Source organism: Mya arenaria, chromosome 5 (assembly GCF_026914265.1).
Source record: "Mya arenaria isolate MELC-2E11 chromosome 5, ASM2691426v1".
NCBI classification, from domain to species: Eukaryota; Metazoa; Mollusca; class Bivalvia; order Myida; family Myidae; genus Mya; species Mya arenaria.
Genome location: NC_069126.1, coordinates 52,332,998 through 52,346,209, shown reverse-complemented (window position 1 = coordinate 52,346,209; position 13,212 = coordinate 52,332,998). Strand labels below are relative to the sequence as shown.

The 13,212-nt window shown below is 32.1% G+C and overlaps 1 protein-coding gene across 2 annotated transcripts in view; it reads left to right on the top strand.

Annotated features, from left to right (window-relative positions):
* The window catches only part of LOC128233734 (hemicentin-1-like), a 53,579-nt gene extending 41,822 nt beyond the window's left edge, over window positions 1-11,757 (top strand). For both annotated transcript variants that reach the window (XM_052947553.1, XM_052947554.1), the window contains 2 exons: window positions 1,746-1,819; window positions 10,516-11,757. In XM_052947553.1, the coding sequence (XP_052803513.1) occupies window positions 1,746-1,819; window positions 10,516-10,701 (260 nt within the window). In that variant the 3' untranslated portion in view covers window positions 10,702-11,757. The remainder of the gene's footprint in view (window positions 1-1,745; window positions 1,820-10,515) is intronic.
* Window positions 11,758-13,212: the final 1,455 nt, after the last annotated feature.

Genomic DNA, 13,212 nt, shown 5'->3' with positions numbered 1-13,212 from the left:
TCCATTTTTGATTAAGGATTACAATGATTATGCACTGGGGCTGGTCTCCTTAACGTTTTACGCACAAAATTACGACCGAGCACTGATTTCAAATGTATAATGTATATGATAGTATGATATTTAATGTTACAATGTATGATATTTTTGTTGAATACAATGTGCTTACACTAATTTCAAACTGTTTGTTTTTAGTAATTCAAAGACATGCAAGAACATATGTGTTTCCAGTACACAATGAAAATCCGGATTTCGAGCACGCTACAAAGTCGGTCACACGGCTCGTTTTTGCATGTGCCCTAGGCCTGGGCTTTTCATCCGCACCTGAAACATAAGAAATTCACCCTAGCAAAGTTTAAATAAACAACGTGCTTTACATAATGTCACTGGTTACCAAGTTCATTGCCAAGTGCGTATGTCGCAAATGAACGATCTAGGGCTGACTAATTGTCAAAAAGTCGACTTAAGTGTATGCCACGAAAAGCGACGTTATTCAATTAAATTATAGATGATTGCCATTTTCAGTCAAATAATGGCTACGTTATCAGTCTCCAAACCTTTGCGTGAGGGGCGTCCCTCGGGTAGCTACGTAGAAAAGACTCTGTTTAAAACGGAAGTATTTAAAAAAACATAATGAAAATACCAATAAAACTTCAATTCAAGCATACAAAAACAGAAACTATACTGATTTTACTGTAAGATACTACTTAATGTGATCAAAGCAAAACTATATTTTTACTCTTTGGCTTCATTATTTATCAGACAATCGTGAAATAAAAAAAACAACATTCGTACACTTAAATCAATAAATATCCTAATTCTTATTCAGAAATATCTCAGAAGGGTTACAAGGCATTGTTGATTAGTATGAGACATGGTGACACTCAAATATATTTTTGTTGTCGAAAAATTTAAATAAAATATACAGAAAGATATTAAACAAATGTTAAACAATATATTCGTAAGCATGTTGCAACAAATGCATGTTTTTTTCATTAACCTATTGTACGCGAAAACAAAGTAAAAAAAAAACGTATGACGTAATCATTCCCCGTACAGATTATCTCTTGCATTGAAATGTATGTCTTTACTTTCCTTAAAACATTTCTTTTGTGCAGCAATTATTAATCAAAACACATCTTTATGAAAATTCCACGTGATTCTAACAAAGCTGCGCTCAAGTGGCATACTGTTCGACAAACGTCTCTTGTTGTTTTGTTTTTAAAAAAGGTGATAAATTCGAAAATAATCTGTATAGTTAGGATCATACTTGTTCGATCAATTTGATGTTTTAGGCATGTATTTGAAGTAAAACTACGTCCTTCCAAATAAATCCTATTTAGTCATATATTTTCATCGTCACGAAATTACTGCTTCATAGCTTGTAGAGAATGTAATTATGAGTTTAATTTAATTATTAAGTAAAATTTGGTCATGTCATCATACCCTAGAAAACATGAATGCACATTATTTCCCAATCGACATTACACTTAGACAGAACGATTGCTTTAAAACACCTCGCACACAATCTAAGCATGTTTATCTGGGCAAAATACTAGATGAATTCTACTTTAAAATCTATGTGACAATTTGCAAGGCATACTTCTTTCTTATTGCTGATAACAAAACATTATCCAACGGAATTTACAAAAACTATCATTTACATCGGTAGCAATAGTATTGTTTTGAATTTTTCATTCAATTTCAAAAAAATATTTGTTTTTATTATCTTATTATACATTTTGCAGACATTTACGAAAACAGTGATGGAGTAGGCACAAGTGGATATCAATCCACCGGCAGAAAAACATCTCCAATCAAGGTATTGTGATATATTCAATCCACAACATTAGTAAGTTTTGAGCGGTAAGACGTATCCAAAATCTGATCGGCACGATTTTAGACGTGGTTCATTCTGTATGTGCGGTTCTTATGTACAGCCTGAGGAATATGGTATATTTATCTATCACCTATTTCTGAATTTGTCGGCTACGATTTCGAAAGAAAGTTTTATTCAATTTGGAGGCAAAGTGATACAATACATCATAACCGCTTACTATCCGGAAGATAAAAGCTACCCAAGTACTGTTCGGCCTTCTTTAAATAGCTCATTTTGTACAACATAAGTTCCCGGATGTCATTCATAAGTCTAAAGAAAACTAGCATTTTCGTTTGATTTTATGCGCAGTCTCATTAGAACTTTTATACCAAACGTTCCTTGCCTAGTCTATAATAATAAATCTATATGCCTAGACGCCGAATTGTCTGGGCCGAAATTGTAGCTTGGCCAAAACCGAATATAATGGTTTTTTATCAATAACATATTTTCATTCCAACGAAGGCAGGCTAATTTTTGTATACTTCCTTTCTTTTTTCTTCTGTTTTTGTTTCTCCTTTTCGTCTTCCTCTTCTGCTTTCCAATCACTTTTGACCGGAGCAGAACGCATTTACTTCTTGAAGTTATTATCAATTAAGTGAAACTTCGAATAGATGGCACTATGCAGTTTTACACTATGGAATAGTCATACCTACTTGGTATTATGGTATAGAGGCTTAGGAAATTAGTTCAAAATTTGGAAAATCTATAGGTATAGGTGAAGTGCAATTATACGTAGGGGAATAATAATAAATCCATTTTTGTCCAGTGTATATGACTTTAAATTACATATAGAAAGGAATGGAACATGGAACATTCATATACTTCAAGAAAAGGCTGTCCAAACTTACGCATAGTGTAAGGACTATAATTGCAGTCCTTGACAAATTGTAATTGCATTTAAACGTGTTGCTCGTCTAATTTAGAAATAAGTCATAAGTTTCATTCTGTGTCCGGCTTACGGCGTCGTACGTCAATATTTCGCTAAAGCGACATCTCTTAAACCACTGGTTTAAACCTTCGATGGTTTCCATTGAAATCTGCTTGAAAGTTCATGCAAAACTCTAGTTGCCAAATATAAAAATACTCTTGAGTAAAGCCATAAGGCGAGATCTTATATACTAGTGGCCAATTGTATAAACGTTGGCTAGATTTAACCGATGGTTTAAGTTGTCCAGCGGTTAATTTTAACTAAGTTGGCCATTTTATCCAAACAGTGCAGTGCCTAAGACAACCAACTTGGACAACTTTAACCTAACCAAAACTTACAAACATATCCCACAATGCACTGACAAACATGGTTTCGGTCAAAGCATGATTACCGCATTTTTCTGTTAGCATCGTTGACTTTTTGGGCAAATACCACGACATCCCGAAAAGGTCGTTGATTTTAAATGTCATTGAAAGAAATAACATTAGTGTAAACATGTACCAATTATTTTAATATACACCAATATATAGGGCGTATGGTGTACCTTTGAAAAAGAAATATGACAAAGGAAAAGGGAATATATCATGGTAGCAATTTAATAAAATTGCACTTACCTGTTCCTAGTGCATAAATCCTCAATATAGAATTCTGTGCATCGGCAGAGTTAATGACATACTTCATTAAATCTGCCCATCATATTTAAATGTTAAATATTCAACCAAATACCTGAAAAAAACTGTCAACAAGATATCAGCTCCTTCTGTCAATGATAGTTTGATTAATATTACACATGCAACATCTCATGGGATTAGCTCATTCCGGAAACAAAGGTATTGAACTTTTACTTTACACAGTAGGCTTGATATTTCAGCAACTAATAATGCATGGACATGCAAACATCATTGTTATAATCTTCATCAATATACCATAATTAGTTTTAAGTGAATAACAGCTGCCAATAAATTGTATCTGCTAACCCGAAATAAAAAAAAAATCACTTTAATTAAATTACAATGGCATCGTCTATACAACTGTGAACTGTTCTTGGAAAAATCAAATAAGTTTTGTATAGGGCCATTCCTATTGATACTTTTTTAATATAATTATCATGTTTTTAATATGTTGACATTAAAACGTATAGTGTTATATGTTTTTCTAAATAACTCAGTATCTTTGACTGTAATAGTATATGGGTATTATTATTTAATTTTAAACTCAGTTATATTTCAGGTGACTTTTGGTATCAGAACAGACAAATGATTAGTTTATAAATTATCCCTCTCAGCATAATATTATATCACACTTAACTTATTCACTATATAGGCTTAGATAAACCATTATATTATTCCATTTGCACTTTACAGGACCACAAAATCAACAGACTTGGGATATAATTTCTTGTCTTTATTTTCATAACACTATATATGTAAATAAGTTCAAAGTCAGAAGTGCACACAACATAGACATGTATTAAAGATTACATTAATCAAATCTTAAATATTATTGGTAAAGAGACATGCAAATTAATTAAAATAACAGCAAGTCAGCAAAACTACACACAATCTGGCAATAATATATATATTTAACATATTTATTATAAGAAAACCCTGTTTTTCTACCAACCATTCATCATTTAGACAAAATATTCCCGTAAGGGGAGAATTCGAGACAAAGTATTTGACATCAGTCAGTCAGACAAACAGACAGATTTTCAATATCCTTCCCATAACATTCGGTAGGGTAGGCATTCTTAATAATTCCTATAAATTATTTCTCTCCTTTTATTATTTGATATCTTTGTTAATTGTCATTAGTGAAAGTTAAATTATGAAGAAGACAAATCTTATATATAAAAATATATATATTTGCTTTTATTCAAATGACTGTTTTGAGTATACTGCTATATGTTTTGGAATATGTTTTCAAATAATGCTATATATTATCTCACAGCTCTTGTTGTGTTATATCTGGTGTCGGTTCCATTCCCTAGCAGACTTGTGTAGAATTTAACAACACTGGTTCTTCCAACGTTGGCTTGTAAAATCAATCAACTGAAACATAAATATATTATAAATTAATACAATATGTGATAAATAATATATCTATCTTTTTATCAATGACCAGTGTTTTAAGAGATGTTATTCGAAGGATACAGTAAGGTCTCAAATCACAATTATGCTTACATTTACTCCTTTATGTCAGACACACACATTACATACAACTGAACAGTAGCAATAATATTGGTGCCTCTACCAGGGTGTATTAAGAAAAAGTTGTAGAAATAGACTTTAGAATGAGTAGGATTCCTTGAAAATGACGCCATTGCTGTCAACGTTTCTCAATGTTTACACGCTGTTTATTTTTATTGTAAATATGTGCAAATGAAACAAAATGTGTTCACAGCGTGGGTATATCTATAACCAGGAAGGGCGAGATCTGCAAGCAATTGTTGGTTTCGTAACTTGTGTAAGATTTTGGAATATTATGCACACACTAACAAGGTCGATATCGTTCTCAAAATGCCGCTTAGGGTCACTGTTTTTGTTTCATTGTTTCGTGGATAAGTTTCATGCATAAATTCGAACACAAAAAAGAAATTGACTTACCTCTGAATTAATGACTATCATGGATATCGATGTTATACAATTGTTTTTTATTTAGTCAGAGTCCATGTGTCTGTAAAATCGTCGAAAGTAGTTGAGAATCGAGCTTTTATTTATGTCTGGTCCGCCATCTTTGTTTTGGATGAGTCTGTTAACAATACTCCCAGAGATCGGTTACATTTTGTCCAAAAGTTATCCGAATCACGCACTGGTAAGGATAACCTAATTTTTATACAATCGGTGATCGGATAACTTGACCAAACCAGGGATATAACCAAAAGATAACCGCCGGTTAGGATTTATCCACGTTTATACAATCGGCTGCTGGTTTGTATCATGGCTACACCCACTTAGAATTATAAATGATTTCTTTCACTTTTCGTCCCAAAACTTATGGACTTACTTTGAAGAGTTGACTTTTAGTTCTTTGCTAGTTTTGCTAATAGTATGCCCCTTGAATCAAAACTGGTCACACACTGTGCGTTAGGTATTTATGTAAAACTATAAATGGATTTTCTTTTTAAAAACCTTTGTTTTCGATTTTCTTCGGTGGACTACTGATTCTCTATAAGATTCCAAATATTATTAGACTTAAGTCAAAACTGGCCACGCCCTAGAAATCACTAGTTTTACAAAGACTTTTAAATGACAAATTTGTGATTGAAACGTCTAGATCTAACCCTTAGTCAATTGATATAGAGCCTTGATCAGTTGCTAGCTAACATTTATTTTTTCAAATTATGCCCCTTCGGTAGAAACTGGCTATACCCTGGGAGTCACATGTTAAACTAGGGAAATATATAAGGAATTAACTCTTTGGTTCCAATTCTGCTAGGCGTATAGCTTGTATATGTGGTGTATAGAATTGGTTTTGTGTCCTTACCAAGTTTGCTCATATCATATCCAATAGGGCAAGAATTTGGCCGCGTCCCAGGAGTCACATATTTAATTAAGACCTATATAGGATCTTACAAACAAAATACACTTGTCCGAAATTGCTTTAAAAAAAATGTAAATTCATTTTTTTAGAATCGCCAGTTCAGTATTTATCATTAAATCATTCCCTTCTGCAAACATGATACATTGCTCATTTGCCTGGTTCAGGATTTATTTCCCGTTACCTTACATTTGTAAAATAATATATAGTTTTTAGAAAGACAATTACGGATTATCATTAAAACCAACTTCTAGCAGACAACCTAATAATAATATACTTACTTGACTAACTGTATGTGGTGTTAATCCATTGGATTCGTTGCAGGCAACTGAACAATATGTTTTTCAGTTAGCGTTGAGATAATTTCTATATTTTCCTGAACCTCTTATAAATATATTTATTAAATACCCTACATAAATCAACACGCAATACATATCGCAAAATACGATAGTCCGTATTCCACTCCAGTGCAGTACGGCCGTATTCCACTCTTGTGAAGTTACGTCATAACAAGTATCGTTGCGCGATGTTAAAATGACGTCATAAAACAAAACAGTGCGTCGTTAAAATGACATTTGTTATGAAAACATGTGGCTTTTAAGTGATTTAACCAGTAATATATATAATAAAAGGGTTATTATCCTAAATGTCGTATTCGATTCTTGTACATTTTGGCAGATTCGGATTTCACGAGGCGAGTACAACTTCCCGCATGAAAATGCAGTACTAATAACCCTAATATTTTTCCGTTATCTGTCCGTCAGCCTCTCCTCCTGTCCAGACATCCCAACAGCTCGGGCATATAAGTTATATTGATAATAAGATTAGCGTTTTTTTGTATAATTTTCCTAATGAATATCTCATAATTTCATTTCTTATGTGATCAAAATTTGAAAACTATGCAGTGCTTTTGTCACTTGTTTTCATTGAGGATGGCTTTTGATCTAACCACTGTTTATGAATGCGAATGTTGTAACGCTGTCCACATCGTCGTTTACAATGTTAGGTTTTGTCTCAAGCGCTATGCCCTTGTCGACGTGATATGATTCACGTATGACTCTGTTGAGAATATTAAATGTTGATATTAAATTTATGTCTTTCTTCAAGTCGAATCTTTTTTATTTTTAGAATACAATAAATAGAAGAAATAATAAGAATTGTGATTATTTTTTTCCTGTAATATGCAAACGGAATCAATGAAACAGGTAGTAATAAATGTGTTGCACTAGTTAATCTTAATATACTTTTATAAGTCATTGATATTATATCGTTAATCATAAACGACCATCGATGTATAAATTATGTCTGATGTTAAGTTCACATCAGTAGAGAATACGTCTTCTGCTCCCCCATATATCTATTGTATTAGATTTTTTTTTTATTTTCGCTGAAACATAGAACATGATCGTATAGTTACGGATATCGTTAGATAGCATGTTATAAACTGTAATTTTGTAAATGCAAAACATTAATACTTTAAGGTATTAGTCATGTAATACAACTCGGGAAACATCGGGTAACATCGACATATATCGCCACTCGCCGTAACAGATCGCGACGAACATCGGGCGTATTCGGCCTGTTGCTATTTTTAGAAACAGAAGGTATTTCCCGGCTATTCATAGGTCAATGGAAACATTGTGATGTTTTCTCATGAATATACGTTTAAAATAAATAAACACTAAAAGTACACGCTGACAGTTGATTACGATACATCTAACAATTTGAGTCATTCCAGTTAAACATGGATTATAAGTGAAATATACGCGTAAGAGAAGATTTTCTCTCGAAAAAACGAACTGTCAACAATCGGCATGGAACTGGGATATTCGTATCAAAGGGCTCTGAATGTAAGTATCCTTGAGCAGTTTTGTACGTTGATGTGTTCAAAAACGTTTGTTTTTTAATTTATCTTTGGAATTCTGAAACCATTTTTATTAGCTAAATGTTTAGACAGCATGTTCATATTTTACATGTACTTATGTACATGTTACATATTTTTATATGTACTTATGTACATAACTTATGTTTAAGATATAATATGAGTATGTAATCTTTAAATTGATTGTTTTATCTTAGAAAAAAATATTAAACTTAAAATTTTGTTTAAAAATGATGTGTTTTGGTACGTGACCTATTTCTAACATACCACAATACATGTACATACCCGTTATTTGTTTACAAAATGCATATTTTCAAATTTAACCTGTGAAAAAAAGTTGTATGTGGTTTGGGGCTTGAAGCCGCATCTGCTAGGACACTATTGAATTCATTGGCTTGGTGTAGGTCTTTTTAAAACCCCATACTGTTGTGAATCATTATCAACCATATGCACAACAACTACACATTTGTGCCTACCAACCCTTACTCTTGGCTAAAACAGTTTTAGTGCAAAATGTATAATACTTGTGCATTTCTATTTTACTGTGGTAGTTTCTGCTGGTTGATAATCAGAAGTCTAATTTCTTCCAGGCAGGAAAATGACTGAATATTACTTAGTCAACAACACTGGGTTATGAAGAATTCCAGTCTGCATTAAATACTATGTTGGATCCTTGAGAGCGGATTTGACAGCCATGTCCATCCACAAGGCAGTCGCATCTGATCGAGATGATGTGAGTATTTCATATAAAACATATTTGACTTGGTTTTTGTTTTTATAAACCTACTGTATTCAATAATCAAGTGGTGGTGGTGGTGGTTGTGATGGCTGTCAAGTGGTGGTGGTGGTGGTGGTGGTGGTGGTGGTGGTGATGATGATGATGATGATGATGATGATGATGATGATGATGATGATGAATTTTATTGATAAATTTAATAATTTTCTTTATACATATACATGTATGTATCAGCTTGTTGTTTTTTCAAAATAATGTCGAGAAATATTAAACTGTTTATATTTTATTTTGTATATGTATGGCAGTATAATTATCTATACTAATTAGTTAGAAAGGCTTTAAAGTACAACTTTTTTCCTTTACAGCACTAAACATTGATGGGTAAAGTACCTGAAGGTGCATGAAAACCAAATCAGCATTGACTCAGCATTGAGTAGTTATCATCTGTGCACACACTACAAGTAGAAAGCATGGGAACAGACCAAACTTCAAATGTTGAAGAGTGAAGAATTATTGTGAAAAAAACTAATTGTTTGAATACCAATGACAAAATAAAACAGACATACATCAAATTACCCACAGAGATTGTTTACATGTTATAATATTAAAAAAAACAACATTAGTTGAGAACTTTCACTCTGATATTTTTGGAGGGTTGAGCCCACTTTAGTGTTCTTGTTTCTTCACATATTTTAGTTTAAAAGTACACTCATTTGTTTTAAACTCTGTATTCTGAGTTAGTATCATAAGTAAAATTCATTTATTTGAAAGAGTACATTTTGTGAATAAGTCCAATTAAGCGTTATAATTTTTTACAAGAAAAAGGTTGATTTTTAAGCATTTTATTAGCTATAAAAATGTATGGTGACATGACATTATGTATATTTTCTTCAAAACTGGACGGTAAACTATCATAAATTGTCTTTTAAATTGTTTGATAGACATCATAGATAATATCTAAAATGATTTCAGCAGCTTGCCTTATAGTTAACTATTTTTTATGAATTTTATAAAACTGCTATATATTTTCAAACATCGAAAAACTGCTCTTTTCCGAAGAATCATAAGATCAATAAAAATGATTTTTTTCCATGTGTATCAATAATGTGTTCGTTTGAACTTGAGTTTTCTGTTAACTGAAGTTTATTTTAACAGAAACTGTTGTGTTTATTTCATAATCTCTGATAATGCGAAAAAAAATCAAATATAGACAAAATATTTACTTGTCGCTCTTTGTAGCCCTTGGAGTTTGGGGGTGGGTGTAATGAAACATAAATTACTTTTTTAATTCACGGTAAAAAATCTTCAAAATTTGGATAAAAGTCCCATAGTGTACCGTGATTATAACTATGTTGTCGGTTAAAGCTTTTAAAAAAGTGTGTATTACGCGGCTAATACCTTAAGTTATGAATAATATAAGTGAATATGTTACCTTTGTTTGTGTTTAAGAACCTAGTCAAACTACATTATTTGGCTTGCAATCCCGCAATTGAACAAAGCACATCATAAATTACATCTTCATGTATAGCATATGTTTCCGATTTAACTTACAGAAAAATGTGAACCAGGATGGACTCGTTTACGCTGATCTAGTGTTTCCGAATCCACCGAAAGGACAGAAAAAACTCGTGATTCATGGTTTAGACGACATGACGGAGTACGCAGAGGTAGATCTTACAAAGAAGGCAGATCCTCTACCTGACAGTGACGAGGAACACACAACTGGCAACAAAGAATAATAGTGTGAATGTATTTTACGAAGATAATTCCAATCGGAATAGTATACTATACAACTGTATACAAAAACAGAATTAAACACTTATATTATAATGAATAAAGTTTGATCAATTAACAATCTTCAGAAAAATGTCAAAACGGAAAAATCGCATACAGCCGGTAGATTTATTCGTTTATTCGTCATAACTAAAACCTCGGTTTATAGTACTACCATATAACATCGAGGAAAGTTTTTATGTGAGAAAAATGAGTATGCAACGACTTGTCATTTTGTTGATAACACGTGTAAATATGTTTTAATAAGCAAGGTAGTTCTGTATTTCCTATTAAAACTATCTTTTTAGCAGTCTACAGTAATATACTTTAGTTAAACCAAACTGTTATGAACTTGCTGAAAAGACCAAACCGATAACTTGAAGGGCTACGATTCTCTACTATCTATGAATAGTTTTCAATCTCTCCAAACACATTGTATCTTACAAATGTTGCTTAGTTATGCTTGCAATATAATATCATGCATCGAAACTTCCTAGTATACAGTTCATCCGATGATCGAAGTTTAAGACGTGTCCATTTCTTTAATTATGTTCATGTTTTATATACACGAATTAAGAAAGAAACAGACGTAAAATAGCATGAATTAAAACGAAAAGTCCACCTTAACAATAAAGGCATTCTTCATCTAGGCAAATAAAGAAATAACTCAGAGTCGCGGACTGTCGATGAAACTTTTAAACAATAACAATTCAGTAATGTTTCATTCTTAATCTTCTATTTTGTATTGAACATTCCTATGAGAGAATTGTATGCATGCATTGAACATAATTCAACAATGCATGTTTGTCTTCTTTTTTGCAATAACATGTATTTTTTATTTTTCTTTATTCAAACTTAACAATTAAATATGTCAAACATAAAAAATAATATATATATAATTTTATGAAAGTGTGCTTTTAACATGTGCTATGTATACAAAACAAAGTATTCAATTGCATAATAATGCGCTTATTAATTGAGCTAATTAAATGTGCCGTTTATACAATAAAAAATTAATAACATTCCTTCTTTAGGTTCATTATAGTTCCAAATTGTTTGTTTTTTATCAACATGTGATATCAGGCTTTTAAAATGCTGCCCTGGAACCGCCGGCGGAAAAATGGCAACATCTTTTCAAAACCCAGAGGGAACTATTCAACTGGAAAATAAAGGGGGCGACATGAGCAGTAATTACACCTGGTCGAGATATTTTGCAAATAAACTTATTGTTCAAGTTTGGTGATGATCGGAAGAAAGCTCATCGAGTTACAGAGCTGATAATATAACATGTTTGTAACTTAAGAAATTCATGGGTAATAACTCAAACGCAACTGAAGATGGTTTTCAAAATTTGGTCGTGATAATCTGTTAAAACACGTACTGTTCAAGTTTGGCGATGATCGAAAATAAAGCGCCGACAATATAAAATTTGTGTAATAATGGCAATTCAACGGCAAGTTCACGTGGACAAAATTACACCTTGTTGAGATATATTTAGTTTTTTGCAAGTTTGGATATGATCAGACAAAAAACATTTGAGTTAGAGATAGAGAGATTGATAAATAACGGGTGAAATTGGTGCATATAAATCTTGCACATGTTAAACAAATAACTGTGCATCAAATACAAACGGCAACACGCAAAATCACATTGACTTCCTGATCCGTCACCATTACAAACTTAAAAAAAACTTTCGAACTAAAAACGTATCAATTATTCCTGGGCCTGTGAAATTAGGTGTCTTGCCATCATCGGATCAACAGTCCTAAATTCATTAAAAGTGCAGATGGTGACGAGAACTATGTAAAAGACTTGTGTTTTACCTTTTTACCGAAAGAGCTCTTATTGATGAATAAAAACATCTTGCAGTTGACTACCACGTGAAATGTTAAGATAACGAAAAGGTGTTTTGGATTTGCATGTTCATGTGAATAGTATAAAATAATAAATTTGAAGGATTATATTTTTAAGATTTCAGATTTTTCTTTTGGTAAGGTTTAAAAAAATATTAACTTTGGTGATACTCACATCACAATAGTAAACTATCCGTTTACATTTAAGAATACTTTATCATAGAGTTACATAATTACTGTATTGGTTGGCGACCCCTTTTTCTGCCGGAAACAGAGTTTTTTCCTATGCTTCTTTTGACACAAGATAGCTATTGCAATAAAATTTTGATGCACATACAGGTTGGCTCTTCCTTAAAAAACTATGTTTTTCGTGTTTAAAAAACTACAGTGGATGCAATTATTACCACATGCAATGTACCCCTATAATTTCTCCTAAATAAACACCATCCTGTACCAATTATTCGCCCACCCCATAAATGCGCTGTTATTACGTTGTGTTTCATATATTTCATTCTAAACTATATCTTTAAACTTTTTTTTTATATAATTCGATCAGTCAATAAACCGTAATAAACGAAAAACTATCAATTTATATAATATGTGTACAATATATGATCAAAATGA